This window comes from Saccopteryx bilineata, chromosome 6 (assembly GCF_036850765.1).
Source record: "Saccopteryx bilineata isolate mSacBil1 chromosome 6, mSacBil1_pri_phased_curated, whole genome shotgun sequence".
Lineage (NCBI taxonomy): Eukaryota > Metazoa > Chordata > Mammalia > Chiroptera > Emballonuridae > Saccopteryx > Saccopteryx bilineata.
Genome location: NC_089495.1, coordinates 122,763,587 through 122,782,195, shown reverse-complemented (window position 1 = coordinate 122,782,195; position 18,609 = coordinate 122,763,587). Strand labels below are relative to the sequence as shown.

The following is an 18,609-nucleotide window of genomic DNA, read 5'->3' as shown; positions in this document are numbered from 1 at the left end:
GGGGCTGGGGATTGTGAGGGAGCTGTCACCTTGCAGCAGGCACAGTACTTCCAGCAGAGCAGCAGCAGCAGTGCCAGGAACAGCAGGAAGAAGATGAGCAGAGGGATGAGCCACCAGAAGGAGCCAGGAGGGCAGTCTAGGGAGGAAAGAGGAAGAGGGGGAGGAAAGTGGTGCTTATTCCTGGGCCAGGCTCCGATGGGCCCCCACCTCCATCTGCCCAGCTGCCAGCTCACCCTTCTTCCTGTGCACCAGGATGGTGCTGTTGGGCCCAGGAGTGCCGTCACCCTCTACAGTGTAGCTGTAGTTGCAATCGTCATCCTCATCCCGGAAGGAGCAGTACTCCACCACCTCCTCCGCTGCACCCACAGACAGTCAGCAGGGCACCCCAGGGCCCCAGGGCCTGGTGAGGTGTCCCCTACTCTGGGGGCCCACTCCATCCACCATAGGGCAGGAGGCATCTCCCTGGGGAGGAATGTAAGTTCCCCGGCACAGAGATGGGGCCTGGCCCTGACCAGAAGCATCAAAGTTGACAATTTTATGCCCCCCTATTTTCTCACCCTGAGCATCACCTAGGAACTGGGCTTCTAGAAAATGTATTTGACCTAGAGGAGGGGAAACTGTGTGCCTGCATGGCCTGATATGTGCTCATGCTCAGTTCATGTCCAGAGGTGAATTTAATGGCGGGCACAACGGGTGCGCACCCTAGGCCCCAATTTCTGAAGCGCCCTGCAAAACCCCAACTTGACACTTTTTTCTAATGTAAGGGACCCAATATTTTCTTCTGCACCCAGGGCCTCAACCGACCTTCATCCGCCTCTGCTCATGTCCTTGCCCAAGCCAGGTGACCCCTCCCCAGACACTTTGGTCCCTAATCAGCTGTGCCCTCAGCCTGGGTCTATGTGCCTTCTGCCTGGGTTCTGTGACCTCTCCCAGGAACCCTTGTCTGGACTGCATAGCCTCAATTTAGATTACTAGCCTCTTGCCCAGCTCTGTGTCCCAACTCAAATGACACCTGTTAACCCACTGAATGCCCCCTTGCCTAGGCTCTCAGCACCCCCAATCTTCGGCCCCTACCCCATACCTTTCTTAAGCCCGTCCACCATCTTGACCTTAAAACTGCACTCCTCACACATGCGCCCCTTCTTCTCACCAGTGCCCCAGGCCTGGCACTGCACGCAGGAGCGCAAGTCCTCGCAGAGGCCCAGGCGGACCTGGGTGGTAGAGGAAGGGCAGACAGCCACTGTGTTGTGCAGGCCTCTTCCAGGCCCTCTCCTCTGACTTCACCCCTCACCTGGCTCCTATGGCACCAGGATCAGGCCCTCCTGTCCACCCTGCCCTGTGCCCAGGGTCTGCATGCCCACACCCCAGCAATCCTGGCCTTACTGCTGAGTAGTTGATCTCGCAGATGGTGTCTGTGTACAGGGACTGCTGGCTGCAGTCGCAGCGGCCACACCTGCATTCACCACGTCCATTACAGATGCCCTGAGGCAAGAGGAGGCACCAGTGAGCCAGCTGAACCCTCATCCCTGAAATAGTGGGTGGTCCCGACCAGGGCCCCCTCTTTACCCCAAACTGCCTGCCTCATGTCCAAGCCTACCCCATTGCTGTCAATGCAGGTGGCATTGCTGACAGGACAGTCACAGCTTGGGCCTTCCCAGCCAGGCTCACATACACACTCGCCCATGGAACAGCGTCCCCGGTCTGCAGAGAGGAGGAGAGAAGGGAGAGGAGAGCCCACTCACACCTGCAGTCCAGGCTGCCCCACCTGCCAGGGAGGACCTGTGGGAATGAAGCCTGGAGAGCTAGGATATTGTCAACTGGGGTACTGCCATCTCTCCTTCGCCTTCTTGAAAACTCCTTCCTTTCATCTGTCCCCCTCCATCCTACCTTTTACCTTCCAGTCTGCAGCTAGAGTGACATCCCCAAACACATACCCAATCATGTGGTTTCCGTGTTTAAGAATCTCTAATGAGTCTTGGCCAATGCAATAAGGAAAAAAAAACCATATAAGAATTGGAAAGCAAGAAACAAAACTGTCATTACTTGCAAGCATCAGAAACATATCCCAAAATATCAAGAAGAATATACAGAAAAATTAATAGATTTCAGTCTGACCTGTGGTGGCGCAGTAGATAAAGTGTCAACCTGGAATGCTGAGGTCATCGGTTTGAAATCCTGGGCTTGCCCAGTCAAGGCACATATGAGAAGCAACTATGAGTTGATGCTTCCTTTACCTCCTGCCCTTTTCTCTCCCTTTCTTTCCTCTCTCTAAAATCAATAAATTAAGCCTGACCTGTAGTGGTACAGTGGATAAAGCATCAACCTGGAACACTGAGGTCACTGGTTCAAAACCCCAGGCTTGCCTGGTCAAGGCACATATAGGAAGCAACTACTATGAGTTGATGGTTCCTGCTTCTTCCCCCTTTTTTCTTTATCATTTTCTCTTTCCCTTCTCTCTAAAAAAAGTAATAAATAAAATAAAATCTCAAATCAATAAATTTTTAAAAATCTTTTAGAAAATTATTAGATTTCATAAGTGAGTTTAGCAAGGTGTCTGGAAACAAGGTTAACAACATACAAATAGCTTAAAATGAAATAAAAACCTCCAATGACTCTCTTTTGCCCAGAGGATAACATCTAATATCCTTAGACTAGAATAAGGTTGATTAACTATAGCCTGCAGGCCAATCTACCTCCCTACCTGTTTTTGTAAAAGTTTTATTGGAACACAGCCACACGTGTTTGATGTATTGTCTATAGCTGCGTTCTGCTACAATGGCAGAGCTGCACAGTTGTGAGAGAGACCAAATGGCTCATTAAGCTGAAAATATTTATTTTCTGGTCCTTTAAGAAAAAGTTTGAATGAGAATAGACCTGGACCCACCTTGAACTGGAAGCCAAACTCCTCACACTCTGCCCTTGCCTCCTACCCCTGCAAGTTCTCCTTCCTCTTCTCTCCCCAGCTCTGTCTTACTCCAGAGGTACTGGGCTCTCCTTTCATTCCTCCGAGTACACTCTGGGATGGACAGCTGAAGAGGAGAGATGTTGGACAACAGCAAGAATGGACCAAAGGGTAGAAAAGCAGGGGCTTAGCCCCCAGAGGCAAGTATACATTTGGGGCTAAATAAGTATCATATTTCCCCAGGTATAAGATGCATGTTTTTTTCAAAAATTTTGGGGTCTAAAACAGGGTGCATCTTATACAATGGTTATAGATTTTTTTACTTGCATTTCCCATTTTTGCGCTTGTTTTTGCACTCATTGCTGAAAACAGTTGTCATCAGACACAGATGAGGACAAGCTAATGGATGAGAATTTTGACAGTGATGAGTTTTATGAATTTTATGATGAGTAAAACTTGAGTTCAATAACTTTATGTAATATTTTTTCCCCTCAAAATTTGGGCCCCAAAATTAAGGTGTGTCTTATACATAGAAGTGTCTTATACATGGGGAAATATGGTATTTGATGAGATTTTTTTTTATCCTTAAGATATTATTGTAACATATAGAGCGTCGGCCTGGCGTGCAGGAGTCCTGGGTTTGATTCCCGGCCAGGGCACACAGGAAAAGTGCCCATCTGCTTCTCCACCCTTCCCCCTCTCCTTTCTTTCTATCTCTCTCTTCCCCTCCCACAGCCAAGGCTCCACTGGAGCAAAGTTGGCCCCGGGCGCTGAGGATGGCTCCATAGCCTCTGCCTCAGGCGCTTAGAATGGCCCTGGTTGCAACAGAGCAACGGCCCAGATGGGCAGAGCATTGCCCCCTAGTAGGCATGCCAGGTGGATCCTGGTCAGGTGCATGCGGGAGTCTGTCTCTCTACCTCCTTGCTTTTCACTTCAGAAAAAACAAACAAACAAAAAAACCCCCCAAAACACAAACCAAAATCTGAAGCTTAGAACGGAATCACTTGGCCCTTTCTTTTCTCATCTCCTCCCAAGTCAAAATGCTTGCATCTCTCCATAGTTAGCATTCTTTTAGATCTGCAGCTGGGCTCAATACATTCAAGCCTCAGCTCAATCTTCTTTGTAATTTTAGTTATTTTGCAGAAAATCGGCTTAGTCTGCCCACTACAGCCAGTCTGCTTCCCGTCATAACGCCGCTTTCCCTGTGCACACTGAGGGCCCTTTCCCTTATTGTACTGCATTACTTTGTGGGGTTGATGCTTGCTACACTTCTTTTTTTGTGTGTGGCAGAGACAGAAAGAGTCAGAGAGAGGGACAGATAGGGACAGACAGACAGGAAGGGAGAGAGATGAGAAACATCAGTTCTTCGTTGCGGCACCTTAGTTGTTCATTGATTGCTTTCTCATATGTGCCTTGACCCTGGGGCTACAAGCAGAGAGAGTGACTCCTTGCTCAAGCCAGCAACCTTGGGTCCAAGCTGGTGAGCTTTGCTCAAACCAGATGAGCCTGCACTCAAGCTGGTGACCTCAGTCTCGAAACTGGATCTTCCACATCCCAGTCCAACGCTCTATCCACTGCACCACTGCCTGGTCAGGCACTTGCCACACTTCTTTTTTTTTTTTTTTTAAAGATTTTATTTATTCATTATAGAGAGGGGAGAGAGAGAGAGAGAAAAAGAGAGAGAGAAGGGGGGAGGAGCAGGAAGCATCAACTCCCATATGTGCCTTGACCAGGCAAGCCCAGGGTTTTGAACCGGCAACCTCAGCATTTCCAGGTTGACACTTTATCCACTGTGCCACCACAGGTCAGGCTGCCACACTTCTTATAGAAAGTCCGGTGGGCTGGTTCGAAACCTGGGGTTGCCCACTCAAGGCACATATGAGAAATAACTACTATGAGTTGATGCTTCCCATTCCTCCTCTCCTTTTCTCTCCCCTTCTCCTCTCTCTAAAATCAATAAATAAAATCTAAAAAAAGGAAGGAATGAAGGAGGGAAGGGAGGGAGGGAGGGGGGAGGGTAGGAGGAAGGGAGGGAAAGGGAGAGAGAGAGAGAGAGAGAGAGAGAGAGAGAGAGAAGAAAAAAAAAAAGTCCAGCAGGTTAGGGAAATGTTTACCTGATAGCAAGAGAGCTATCAGCATAGGAAGCACTCTCCATTTGAACATTCAGTCCTTCCATGTGCCACCCATCTGGGTTCTGTGACCCAACCCAGCTCAAAAGCTTTGGCCAGACTATGGGCCCAAGTCCTCGGCCACACTATGGTAGGCCCTGTGGGGCTCTGGAGGACACATACCTGAGAGAGAAAGGATCGCCATGCCATATCCCAGCAAGCACTGAGGGGAGGGCTGAGCTGGGTGGTAGCCACAATAATGAGATGGGAAAGTGGAAAAGGAAGGTGGGTAAAGACTGGAGGAAGTCAGATTCTTAAACACAAGGGGAACATTGCACTGGGCTTGGGCATGAAGTTTATGGAGTGGGAGGGAGGTCAAAGTTGGCGCTGGACTTGGGGGAGGCACTCAGGGAGTCTGGAAGAGGGTTGGGTCTGAACTTGGGGATTCTTGATTTCCAGCCTAGCTCTCCAGCCTGGGTCCTGATGGAAGACTGGTAAGGCACGGCAGAGGCTGGACACCCAGGCCACCAATATTGGCCACCGTGGCTGCTGGGCTCACCATTGCAGAGGAACCCAGAGGTGCGTGGACACTGGAAGTTGTCATACTCGCAGAAGTCACCCTCGTAGCGGCCTTCACCGTAGCACACGCAGCGCCCGCACTGGCACTCGCCTCGCCCTGAGCACGGCTTGTCCTCTCCCTCCCGCAGGCAGGGCTGTGTGTCACTCAGTGAGCCCGTGGAGCAGTTGCAGGTCTTGCCACTCCTGAGGGATGACCCAGTCACTTCCCCACAGCCCAGGACAAGGCTGGGGGCTTTTACCCTCCCATTTTACATATGACAGAACTGAGGCTCTGATAGGGCCACAGTGGGTCCAAGTTATTCGGACAGCACTGGCTGAGCTGACTCAAAGCCCAGTCCTCTGAGACCATCCCCCTGTATCTCTTCTTCATGAAAGACTTGTTCATTGTCTTAAGGCTTTAAAAGCCCTTCCTACCCCAGTTATGAGCTCATTTCTGATTAGATAATACGTGCACATGGTTCAGAACACTACAGGTGCAAAAGGTATGGAGTGACAAGTCAGTCTCCTTCCCATGCCTATCCCCCAATACCCATACCCCAACAGCCTCCATTGTCCAGATTCTTGCATGTCTTCCCAGATACATCCTATATATCTATGTATTTCAAAGTGCTTTGAACTACCCCCACTTAGGGAGTACCCGTCTCCCAGCCAGGCACACATGGTGTACCCAGTGTCAGGGCCCGTGGTCATCCTGGTCACTGTCCACTCACCAGCCCTCGTTGCACACACAGTGTCCACACATAAAGTCTCCATTGCCACTGCAGTAAGGTGACCTCACCTCTTTTTGCTAGAATGAGAACATGGTGGGGTATAGGGGGAGGGAAGGCCAGGGCCACTGGACATTTCTGCTGTCTCTGGCCCACAGGGCACCCCAGGAAGGTGCTATGGCCACGAGAGGCTCTACTTCATGACTCAGGGATTGGAGTGGTTTGATCAGCTCCACCTTCCCGCCCTCAGGCCATGTCATACCAGCTCACAGGTGCACACGTCGCAGACGATGTCCACATCCATGCTGAGGCCATCGGAGAAGGAAGGCTTCAGATGAATGTTGCCCTTCTTGTCATTTTCAGGCAGCTCGCACACGTGCATCCCATCCACGTCCTCGATGGCCCGAAGCTGAACTTGGTAAGTGCCCTGCCGGGAACCTACTGTCAGTCAAGGCAGACCCAGTCGAACAACCGGAGGTGGGGGGTGGTGTGGGCAGTTGTGTCTGAAGACTCATGGTCCTCAAGCTTCCTGACGTGCTTGGTCCCTAACACCCAACTCCCTGCCTGCTCTTCCTCTGGGCTGGAAACATGCTCCTTCTGGGTACACTCACATAACCACAGCAATGACAGTAACAAGAGCCTCCTTTGGCTTGTTCACTCATTGGAGCAACACTCTGAGCTCCGTGCAGATAGATCCATGTTACAGATGAGGTTATGAACAAGCCAATGTAGGTAGGTGCCCAGCTCCTCAAAGGTGTTGACCCCGGGGCCTTGAAAATCAGGCCTGTGGGACTCTGGAGGCCAGACTTGTTGTTGTTGTTGTTGTTGTTTACAGAGAGAGAGAGAGTCAGAGAGAGGGACAGATAGGGACAGACAGACAAGAAGGGAGAAAGATGAGAAGCATCAGTTCTTTGTAGCAGCATCTTAGTTGTTCGATTGATTGCTTTCTCAAATGTGCCTTGACTGGGGGGGGGGGTTTACAGCAGAGCGAGTGACCTCTTGCTCAAGCCAGTAACCTTGGTCTCAAGCCAGTGACCACGAGGTCATATCTATGATCCCACACTCAGGCCAGCGACCCCGCTCTCAAGCTGGTGAGCCTGCGTTCAAGCCAGATGAGCCTGCGCTCAAGCCAGCGACCTTGGGGTTTCGAACCTAGGTCCTCTGTATCCCAGTCCAATGCTCTATCCACTGCACCACTGCCTGGTCAGGCTAGAGGCCATAGTCTTGACCTCTGCTGAGGCTGACCTCCTTTAGGGTGCTGTGCTTGCCCTCCCTATCCTGGGTCCCCATGGAGGCGTACCACTTCTCCTCGTTGGATATGAAAGGACCCAGTCTTCGTCTTCTGGAACATCTTGGAGGTGACCTCTGTCCGCAGGCCACGGGGGCTATCCAGGGCCCGGATGTCCAGGTTGGAGCGAATGCGCTGAAAGAAGGGCCAGTGATTAGTGGTCTGAGGAAGCCTGGGCTTACCCACTTGGGTCTGGGCTCTGCTCCATCTCTGCATCAAGGACCAGGGTGTAGGGGGGTCAGCATGGCAGAGCCTGCAGGAACCTGGGGCTAGGCCCAGGTGGTCTCCCCAGGAACCCTTCCTCACTGGCCTATCTTATTTCACAATCCTGACTGGAGACATCCTTTGCCCATTTGACCTCTCTCAGCCCTGCCCGGGAAGGACTTGGACTCAGCCAGTACCGCCACTCACGTTGAAAGCCTCCTGCAGCAGCTCCACAATGTTGGATGAGTCTTCCTGCAGCACGCCCAGTGAAGACACAGGGAAATATGTGTGCAACTTCTGCAGGAGAGAGTGCCAGGCCCCGGGCTAAATATCATCTCATTGAATCCAGATAACAGCTCAGGGTTATCCCTACTTTACAGATCAGGTCACTAAGGCCTGGAGCCTGCTAGTATATTCCAAAGTCTAGCCTCTTAGCCTTTACCAGCCTAGAGCCGGGTTGGGAGATAGACACATGAACAACCTGCCCCACCAGGACATACCTGGGAGGTGCTGACAGTTTGGGGGAGAGAGGGAAGAAGGGATGAAGGGAGAGAGGAGGGAGGAGGGAAGAAGGGAGGAGGAATGTCTGAGAAGTTCCATGGACTCCACCCCACCTTTTTCTCACCCAGCGAGGGGCCAGGCCATCCCCCACACACACCTCATAGTAACTATAGGAGTAGTTGGTGACTGCAAAGATGGGGATAATGTTGTGTTTGCCCAGCAAGCGCACCAGGGTGGGCACAGACGGGTAGTCCTGTGTCCTGTACTGGGTGTAGCTGCCTGTGGCATCCAGGTGGCACTCCTCATCATTTCGGTTCAAGATGCCAGCTAGTACATTAGCACCATCGGCCTCATAGTGGAAGGCTGACTCAGTGGAGAACACGAGCAGGTGGGTGCTGTCAGGGCGCCAGCCGATGTCTCTCTGGGGAGAGCAAGGAGGTGGTGCCGATCAAGCAGGCTGCCTGCTGAGGACATTCACTGTAGTGTGATGTTTGGCATGGGGCTCAACTAGGCCACAGGGCGAACAGCATACCACTGTCATGAATGGTGCATATGACCAACAGCACATGAGTGACGACAGTGAGAAACAGAAATGAGTAACGGAGAACAGGAGATGGGTGCAGGTCTGTGCAGGCAGCGAGCACCATGCATGATCTTAACCAGGGTCATCAGACTGTCTCTCCGAGGTCTTACCCACCCTTGGGAATATTTTAACTCCCTATGAAAATGTACCTCCTGCTACGTGAAATGAAAAAGGTTAAGATAGGTGCAGCGGCACTTTGTTAGATAATGGAGGGGATGATTTAAAAAACTGTATTACAGAAGAGAAAATGTATTTGTTAAAAAAAAAAAAAAAGGCAACTTTCAGAATTAAAAGTACACTGATGTCAGCCATCTAAGATAAAGAAAAGTAAACAAAATAGGCCAGCGGGATATCAGGGGCTGCCTCTCTGATGGTGGTGAAGCCATGAGCAATTTCTGTTCTTTGTTTTCCAAACTGTGTAACATGGCTATATTATTTTCAGAATGAAAAAAAATTGATATGCACATAAAACAAAGTGCCTTCTTCAGCTGTCCAGAACAGTTGGAGACTGGGCAGCTTGTGGACCCTGGGAGACTGGCATTTAGTGAGGAGATTGGGTGGGAGGCTGGCCTGAGGGCACAGAAGATTCCAGAACTCCTGGACTCATGTCTTTCTCACTGGCCAATGCAAAAGCAGGTTGTGACTGCTCAGGCTGAGGGACCACAGCAACTGGGACATCTAAACCCAGATTGTAATGGAGGGCCAACCAGAGTGTCTTGGACCTCCAGGGGGCTTCTGCCCAGCACCAGAGTAAGCCAGGGGCAGGGAGCAGCTCATGCCCTTGTAGAGAATGATCCCCCCTGGTCCTCACCGTGCACACAGCCGTCTGCAGGATGGCATCAAAACCACCTTCGGGAGCGTCCAGGTTGCCTGAGATTCGCTCTTGCTGCAGTTTCCTCCGAAACTCAACCACGTCTTCAGTCAGGCTGATGACATTCTTGAAGGAGAAGGGGGGGTCACTGTGGGGCCAGGGCTCCTTCAGCCTGGGCAGAGGTGGTAGAGAGAAAGAGTGTCAGGGGGAGAGGCCCCGCATTCTCCAGCACCCACCATTTCTGGGGAGATGTCCCCTTGGCTCATTTCAGCCAAAAGACATGGAAATGCCTGGGTGGAGAGGAGGTGTGCTGCGTGGCAAGGACTCCTGCCCACTTGGTCACTCACTTCTCTGGCCTCATGTCCGTCTGAGGAACACTAACTTTGTCCACAAACTTGCCAAATCCAATAGTGTAGTCGCTGGTGAGCTGGCTCAGGACCTGGGCTGGGCGTCAATAGGAAAAAGAGGGTAGCTGAGCCCCAGCACCCTCACACCAACACAGAGGGCCAGAGCTGGCTTGAGAAGAAGAGGGAGAGTGACCTATGCAGACATTCTGCATGCTGGACATAGTTCATGCTCATAGTTGCCCCTGTCCTTTACAGATGAAGGAAATGGGACTCTGGGGACCCCAAGTCCTGCATGGAGCATGTTGGAGAAGATGGCCTTCTCTGGTGTGTCAGACCCTCAGCACACTCCCCCTGAGAATGTGGGGATTTGAGGGGGTTTCCGATGTCCTGTCCCTCCTCATGGGGTGAGTGAAGCTGTCCTAAGCCCTGGCTTCCTGAGCAGGTGCCCACCCTGCTGGGTGAAGCCACCCTGTGCATTCCCTGCCCTGTCCTCCATGCTGGCCTGGAGGTACCTAGGTGCTCCCCCATCTGCTTGAGGTTGTCCAGATCATCGGACATGGAGTTGGAGAAGTCCATGAGGATGTACAGGTCTACCGGGCTCTCCAGCGGCTCAAACACCTCCAGCTCAAAGTGCCGCTCCTCGCCAGGCCGCAGGCGGACCCGCAGTGCCTGGGGGGACACCTGGCTGCGACGCAGGGTGGTGTCAATCTGGGTGTCCTGTGACCAGGGGAAGAGAACAGCTGGCTGGAGGGTCACTTCAGAGCCAAAGACAGAGTGGACCCCCATACACAGCCAGCCTTGAGCATGGAGGTCCCAGCTCCCTTGACCCCCCCACTCCAGGCACCTCTGTGATCTCAAAGCTGCTCTCCATGACCACCACGCTCTCCAGCCGGCAGCCTGCAGCCAACAGCTCTGCCTGGGTGTTGCAACGCCGTTCCTTAAACAGCTGGCCAGAAGGAAAGGGGTCAAGGGGTGCAGTGCCTGCCCCTAGCTGTCCAACCCTGGATTTGTTCCCTGAGTTTTCTTTTCTTTTTTTTTTTTTTAGTTATATTTTATTGTTTGTTTGTTTACAGGGACAGAGAGAGAGTCAGAGAGAGGGATAGATAGGGACAGACAGACAGGAACGGAGAGAGATGAGAAGCATCAATCATTAGTCTTTTGTTGTGACACCTTAGTTGTTCATTGATTGTTTTCTCATATGTGCCTTGACCGCAGGCCTTCAGCAGATCGAGTAACCCCTGGCTCGAGCCAGAGACCTTGGGTCCAAGGTGGTGAGCCTTCTTTTTTTTTTTTTTTTATTTATTTATTCATTTTAGAGGAGAGAGAGAGAGAGATTGAGAGAGAGAGAGAGAGAGAGAAGGGGGGAGGAGCAGAAAGCTTCAACTCCCATATGTGCCTTTACCAGGCAAGCCCAGGGTTTTGAACCGGCAACCTCAGCATTCCAGGTCAACGCTTTATCCACTGCGCCACCACAGGTCAGGCTTTTTTTTTGCTCAAGCTAGATGAGCCCATGCTCAAGCTGGCGACCTTGGGGTCTTGAACCTGAGTCCTTCTGCATCCCAGTCTGATACTCTATCCACTGAGCTACCGCCTGGTCACCCCATGAGTTTTCTAACCCTTGCCTGTTCCCCCACACCCACATGGAAGAAGGCTGCACTGAGGGTGTGGCCAGTGTAGACTTGGCCAGAGCCTGGTGTATCAAGGCAGGGCACCCAGGTGGGCTGCTGGTAGCAGCTCACCTCGTCAGTGCAGTAGGCGCAGTCCTTGTCCACGCGGATGCACTCGGTGCAGCTTTTCACCTGGGCCTTCTTGCAGCGGTTGGCTGGATGGGGGAATATACAGAGCACTGAGCCACACCTCACCAAGACCAAGCCCATCCCCACCTGCATCCACACTTGATAGGGGGGGCGTCTCTCCCCAGTTCACAGAGGAGGAAACGGAGGCCAGCAGCTACATGGTCTGCCCAGGTAACGCAGCTAGAAACGAGCAGAACTGGGGTTCACACCTGGAACTCTCCACTCGATTGCCGAGGGAAGGATGGTGGGAGCTGAGACAGAGGCTCTGGGCCATTTGCTGATGGGGTCAACATGACCAGGACAAAGGGGACTGTGTCTGTCTTGTTTATTGGTATACCCCCAGTGCCTAGCCCAAGACCTGACACAGAGCAGGTTGTTAGTATGTAAAAGGTAAACTCCTCAGATTCCCTTTGGTTCCATTCAGTAAAACCACAGTAAAGACCTACTGTGTGCACCCAGTGTATATAATGGGTGGTCTCCTGGGCCCCTGGCAATGGCCCGGTCCATTGTCAGTGTTTAACAATGGACCTGGTGAGTCAATGGAAGCACTGACTTGGAGCAGCTGCCAATCTCTATGGTTAAAATATTACCCCATGGTCTACTTCAGTGTTTTTCAACAGCCAGTCCATGGACTGCCAGAAATTTCATGCCAGTCTGAGAAAGAGTCAACCACTCTGATGTTATATGAAGATTATAGACCCAATGATCTTAGTCAAATTTGCTTATGCTCAGGGTGATTTCTGCCTTAGTGGTCCCCCAAATAATTCTATTTTTACCAGTTCCCAAGTGTAAAAAGGTTGAAAACCACTCATCTACTTCACGCTATCAACATGCCTTCCACCCACAGGCCAAATTTCAAATTTCATGGTAGAAGCTGGCTCGAGCCATGTGTGGACTGCTGGCACTCGGAGAGTAGGTGATGAGTCACCGGTCTGTCTCCTCTGAATTCGAGGCCTCAGCACAACTGAGTGCCTCCATTCTCTGAGTGGGTCTGAGTGGGCATCTTCTCTCTCTTCTAGATCAAGTCTCCTCACCCCTGTGTTCTTGAGCCACACAGCTCAGGCTCACAGCTCCCCAGGTCTCACCATGTGTAGTGGTCTGTTTGTTGAATGACTGAGTGAGTGTCTGGGTGAGACATCCCATGACACTCCCCTATGTGAGGACAGTTTTTTGAAGGTGTGCCCCACCCAGAGAGGTGCTGCGGGGGTGTGCCAGACTCACCCATGTTCCCGGGGAAGCTGACGCTCAGCAGGGCTGCCAGCAGCAGCCTGGTCCATGGGCTAGTCCACAGCTCTGCCATCTTCTTTCACCTGCACAATAGCAACAATTCACACAGAGTGCCTGAACCATCAGCTCACTAGGTCTCTGTCACAGCTCCACAGGGGAAGCCATACCATTCCCATTGCACAGGTTTGGAAACTGAGGCTCTGAGAGCCTCAGTGATGTTCCAAGGCCACCCAGCCTGGGACAGGCAGGGCCCATAGTCCCTAACTCCTCTTTTCACTGCCCCTTTCCTGGCCACTCCTGGAGTGGCTAGATGCCCCACAGGCCTGCCACCTACCCAGTGAGGCCCCCACCCTCCTGCCTTTGAGGATTCTGGACTCCGAACTTACCCCACTGTCGGGTTTCTATGTTGGATTTTTTTTTTTAATTTTTAATTTTTATTTATTTATTATTTATTCATTTTATAGGAGAGAGAGAGAGAGAGAAAGGGGGGAGGAGCAGGAAGCATCAACTCTCTTATGTGCCTTGACCAGGCAAGCCCAGGGTTTTGAACAGACGTCTTCAGCATTCCAGGTTGATGCTTTATCCACTGTGCTACCACAGGTCAGGCTCTATGTTGGATTCTTTTTTTTTTTTTTCCCCCGAAGCTGGAAACGGGGAGGCAGTCAGACAGACTCCTGCATGCGCCCGACCGGGATCCACCCAGCATGCCCACCAGGGGGCGATGCTCTGCCCCTCTGGGACGTCGCTCTGTTGCATACAGAGCCATTCTAGCACCTGAGGCAGAGGCCACAGAGCCATCCTCAGCGCCTGGGCCATCTTTGCTCCAATGGAGCCTTGGCTGTGGGAGGGGAAGAGAGAGACAGAGAGGAAGGAGAAGGGGGGAGGGGTGGAGAAGCAGATGGGTGCTTCTCCTGTGTACCCTGGCCGGGAATCGAACCCGGGACTCCTGCACGCCAGGCTGACGCTCTACCGCTGAGCCAACCGGCCAGGGCCTTATGTTGGATTCTTAAAGGCAGAGGCTTCTGCCTTTGCCTTTCAGACCCCAGTGGGCCTGGGTCAGGCTTGGCAGGAATAGGGCTTCCCAATAGGGGGCCACCTCTAGCCGGCCTGGCTCTGCCTTCCTGTCCCCTCTTTGTCCTGGCCCACTTGCTCTCTGTTGAGGGTGGTGCAGCCAGGCGGAGAGAGGCCCCTCTCAATATCTAGGGTCTTCGGTGGGGAGGGTGTGGCTCCACGTCCCCAGCTGGGTTCCTCAATGGCTGCCTGGCCTGTCAGAGGTGGGGTTCCCTGCCCTATACTCACTTCTGCTTGCCCCACAGTAGAGTTTTCGAGGCCTCTGAGTAGTTCACCCTTTCAAAGGTTAGCCCAGAGCTAGGTTGCACTCTTGCCTGCCCCCATGCACATACCCACACTTTGTCAGCCACCCCAGGAGCCCAGTCTGCCTTGGGTTCATTACTAAACCACCTCAATTCATCAGCGTCCTTCAGGGCAGGGACTGGCACCCCTGAGGCCTTTTTATTTTTTATTTTATTTATTTATTTTTAAAATTTATTTTATTTATTCATTTTAGAGAGGAGAGAGAGAGAGAGAGAGAGAGAGAGAGACAGGGGGGAGGAGCTGAAAGCATCAACTCCCATATGTGCCTTGACCAGGCAAGCCCAGGGTTTCGAACCAGCGGCCTCAGCATTTCCAGGTCGACGCTTTATCCACTGCGCCACCACAGGTCAGGCCCTGAGGCCTTTTTAAAAGATGGGCAGTCTGCCTGACCTGTGGTGGCGCAGTGGATAAAGCGTCGACCTGGAACGCTGAGGTCGCCGGTTCGAAACCCTGGGCTTGCCTGGTTAAGGCACATATGGGAGTTGATGCTTCCTGCTCCTCCCTCTTCTCTCTCTCTCTCTCTCTCTCTCTCTCTCTCTCTCTTCCCTCTCTAAAATGAATAAATAAAATCTTTAAAAAAAAAAAAAAGATGGCCAGTCTACCGCCACAGAAAGAGAAAGGGCTGGCCTGAGCTGCCAGGCCTGCAGAGCCAAGGGCAAAAGTTAGCCTGGTCTCTTTCTCTAGGGCCAGTTTCCCAGTGGCTTAAGACCACATCATGCCACCCTGGCTGGATAGCTCAGATGGTTAAAGTGCTGTCCCAATATACCAAGGTGGCAGGCTGGATCCCCCACCCCCACCCCCTGGTCGGGCACATACAAGAATTAACCAAGAATGAGTAAATAAATAGAATAACAAATCAGTGTTGTTGTTTTTCTCTCTCTCTCTCTCTCTCTCTCTCTCAAAAAATCAATAATAACTTTTTAAAAAGAAGCCACCTAACCTGTGGCGGCACAATGGATAAAATGTCAACCTGGAATGCTGAGGTCGCTGGTTTGAAACTCTGGGCTTACCCAAGGCACATATGAGAAGCAACTACTATGAGTTGATACTTCCTACTTCTCCCCTACCTTCTCTCTCTCTCTCCACTCTCTCTAAATCAATTAAAAAAAAAAAAAAGACAACGCATGTGACATTGGCCTCCACTCCTTGGATCCTTTCTCAGTCTGGGATTGTGGGGTAGTGGCAGGCTCTGGAGGGCTGAGGCTCCCACAGTGCTGGGGAGACCCCTAAGAAGAGAGTAGGAAGGCATTCTCTTTCTCCCTTCAAAGTTTGCAGCCCCCAGGAGGCCACTAGCTTCTTCAACACCTCCACAGGCAGAGCCAGTGGGGTAAGGGAGCCCTGGGCTAGCCGAGGGGCTGCTCCTTGGCGGAAATGACTGCCTGAAGCTTCAGGGTATAGGCACCACACCCACATAGTACATGCCACATAGTACAAGCTGCAGACTCGGGGCTCCCTAGGGCACCATTATACATGCAGGTACGAGCACTAGAGGGCCCAGTAAGCTCTTACTCACCTGCCTGTGCCCATAGGCTGAGCTCACAGTGGGCACAAACCCAGCACTTCATGTGCCCAACTGCTATTTAATCTGTACAGGAACCCAGTGGGGGAGGTTGCATTTCCCAGATGAGGAGCAAAGACACAGGTTGCTGGGATTCCCCACCCCACAGCCAGCAGCGGGGAACCTTCCCCCATTTAACCTCTGTGTTATCCTCAGAGGCTATAAAATGGCAATTAGGAGGCTAGTTATGCACTGAAGGTTTTGTTTGATTCAATTTGTGTTCATAAAGTTTTAGAAGTAGTTGTCATCACTAAAAACAAGGAGATTTCACATAAAAGTTAGGATGGTGGGCTCATCATCAGAAGATGTGGTTATGGTGGGCTGGGCAGGGCATTTTCCAGGCCACCAGAGGGGCCATTGAACTGCTGGGTCTTTTCATGTACCGTCCAGGTCCCAGGAGTATATGACTGCCACCCTGAACATTGTCACAGTGCAGCATGCCCAGAGTGTCCACACTCAGGGACATGTGCATGCATAGACACACGCTGTGCCCCGCATGGGCAGAGGCTCAGAGCTCTCCTCACACCCACCCCATGGGACCAGTTTAGTACATGTGCACCTGCTCACCACAGCTCTGTCCCCTCCCACTTTCCCATTTCCTGGTCCCCCTTCTCTGCAGTCCCTCAAGTGCTTTCTCTCCCCTATCCCCAGAACGGAGACCCTCAGCCTTCACTTCCCTTCCTCTGTTGGAGGCAACAACCATGCCACTTGGGCTCACGCCTTGGGCTCAGGGTGTGGCAAAGCCATAAAGTGAGGAGGAGGAGCCCAGCCATTGCCCTAGGAAGCCACCTAGAGCTACAACCAGAGGACCCCCCATGGGCAGAGCAGGTAGGACAGGGGGTTGACACTGAGAAAGTTGCAGTGGTAGGCACAGACCCCAGGGCTTATGGCTATCTGGAGAGCTTCTTGGAGGAAGGGTATCCTGAGCTGACTTTGTGGGGAGGGCAGGCATGTGCTTGACCAAGAGGAGAGTCAGGGACTCCCCAGACCCCTGCAGGACTGTGCACCACACACAACAGGCCCCGTCTAGCCCAACAGGGAGGCCTTTGCCTCTACCCTACTGTTCCTTCTCCTTTTTGCAACCTCGGGAGGAACCCAGCGCAGTTGGCCTAACTGGTTTCTGCACACCCACCCAACACCCAGGCCTCTCTCCCAGCTGCCTTCCTCTAGGCAGAGGTCTGATGGCCAAGAGTCTCTGCGCCTGCCCCCTGGATACATACTGGCAGGTTTGGCACCAGCCCTGGGCAGCATGGAAGGGGAAGAACTGAGAAACAAAAGCCAGCCAATCCTCCCAACCCACTCCCCTGCGCAGCGGCCCAGGCTGAAGTGGGCACTCACTTCTCCTTACCAGGTCTGGGGACCTGGAGAGGTGGGTAGGGTGTTACCCGGAGACCCCTGACTGTCTTCCCGCCCTGAGCCCGTGCCCCCGAGCCCCCGCGCCCGCTGGCTGGGAGGCTGCACCTACCTCCGCGCGGAGTCGCGCCCTCCCCGCGCTGGACTCCGCTGGCCGGCTGAGCGGCAGGAGCGCGCAGAGCTGGACTGGACGGAGGGCGGGCTGCAGTGGGGGCGGGCGGCAGGGAGGGGAGGGGACTGCTTTATGAGGCAGCGGCAGGTAGGAAGGAGGCGCTGGTGAGTCAGGCGGTTTGCATTCCTGCACGCGGCGCGCACCTGTCGGGGCAGGAGTCAGGGCGCAACCGGGTCCGCCCCCGGAAAAGGCTGCGGCTCCCGCGGCGCCCTGCCCGGCTATCCGACCGAAGGCGGCGAGGACAGGGGAGGAGCCAACCCTTCCCGCGCCAGTCGTGCGCCAGGCAAAGCGCCTCCCTACCCCTCCAGGCTCCAGGATCTGTTTCTGGACCGCCTTAGGCTAGGGGTGGCCCCTTGGCCCCCTGACCCGATTTCCCTCCTCTGTTCTCCAGACCCAAGTCCGTGAGCCTCCGTACTGCCCGACGGCAGTGACTGAGTGTACAGTCTCCCTCCCTGCCTTCAGGTTCCCCACCTGCCCAACTCCCACGTGTGTCCAGAGGGTGCTCAAAGCGAGGACTTAGTTCCTGAGGGCCCGCAGGCAAGATAGTAAACCTTCGCCCTGTCAGGTTAGCTCAGTGGTAGAGCGGCGGCCTGGCGTGCAGGAGTCCCAGGTTCGATTCCCGGCCAGGGCACACAGGAGAAGCGCCCATCTGCTTCTCCACCCCTCCCTCTCTCCTTCCTCTCTGTCTCTCTCTTCCCCTCCTGCAGCCGAGGCTCCATTGGAGCAAAGATTGCCAGGGCGCTGAGGATGGCTCCGTGGCCTCTGCCCCAGGTGCTAGGATGGCTCTGGTTGCAACAGAGCGACGCCCCAGACGGGCAGAGCATCGCCCCCTGGTGGGCGTGCCGTGCCGGTGGATCTCGGTCGGGCACATGTGGGAGTCTGACTGCCTCCCCGTTTCCAGCTTCGGAAAAATGCAAAAAAAAAAAAAAAAAAAAAAAAAAAGATAGTAAACCTTCTTATCTTGTGAACAATAACCATCAAGAGGCCAGCACCCACCTGGCAGGCAGTAGGCACTCCAATCTTTGTAGTGATTCTTGACACCTGGTTCACAAATCTGACCTCCCTAGTTCTTCATGTGCAATCTTACAAATACTGCTGA

At 52.9% G+C, this 18,609-nt stretch overlaps 1 protein-coding gene across 3 annotated transcripts in view; it reads right to left on the bottom strand.

Annotated features, from left to right (window-relative positions):
* The window catches only part of ITGB4 (integrin subunit beta 4), a 33,516-nt gene extending 15,913 nt beyond the window's left edge, over positions 1 to 17,603 (bottom strand). For 2 of the 3 annotated variants that reach the window (XM_066237821.1, XM_066237823.1), the window contains exons 1-18: positions 17,451 to 17,603; positions 13,048 to 13,136; positions 11,770 to 11,852; positions 10,875 to 10,976; positions 10,543 to 10,747; positions 10,031 to 10,127; positions 9,684 to 9,855; positions 8,447 to 8,710; positions 7,996 to 8,085; positions 7,597 to 7,719; positions 6,559 to 6,723; positions 6,300 to 6,376; positions 5,570 to 5,772; positions 1,598 to 1,701; positions 1,384 to 1,482; positions 1,082 to 1,211; positions 234 to 356; positions 30 to 136 (exon numbers count right to left, since the gene is read on the bottom strand). In XM_066237821.1, the coding sequence (XP_066093918.1) occupies positions 30 to 136; positions 234 to 356; positions 1,082 to 1,211; positions 1,384 to 1,482; positions 1,598 to 1,701; positions 5,570 to 5,772; positions 6,300 to 6,376; positions 6,559 to 6,723; positions 7,597 to 7,719; positions 7,996 to 8,085; positions 8,447 to 8,710; positions 9,684 to 9,855; positions 10,031 to 10,127; positions 10,543 to 10,747; positions 10,875 to 10,976; positions 11,770 to 11,852; positions 13,048 to 13,126 (2,223 nt within the window). In that variant the 5' untranslated portion in view covers positions 13,127 to 13,136; positions 17,451 to 17,603. Of the gene's footprint in view, positions 1 to 29; positions 137 to 233; positions 357 to 1,081; positions 1,212 to 1,383; positions 1,483 to 1,597; positions 1,702 to 5,569; positions 5,773 to 6,299; positions 6,377 to 6,558; positions 6,724 to 7,596; positions 7,720 to 7,995; positions 8,086 to 8,446; positions 8,711 to 9,683; positions 9,856 to 10,030; positions 10,128 to 10,542; positions 10,748 to 10,874; positions 10,977 to 11,769; positions 11,853 to 13,047; positions 13,137 to 17,450 lie in introns of those variants that run through there. The other variant, XM_066237824.1, reaches the window with a different exon arrangement.
* Between the last annotated feature and the right edge of the window lie 1,006 nt (positions 17,604 to 18,609).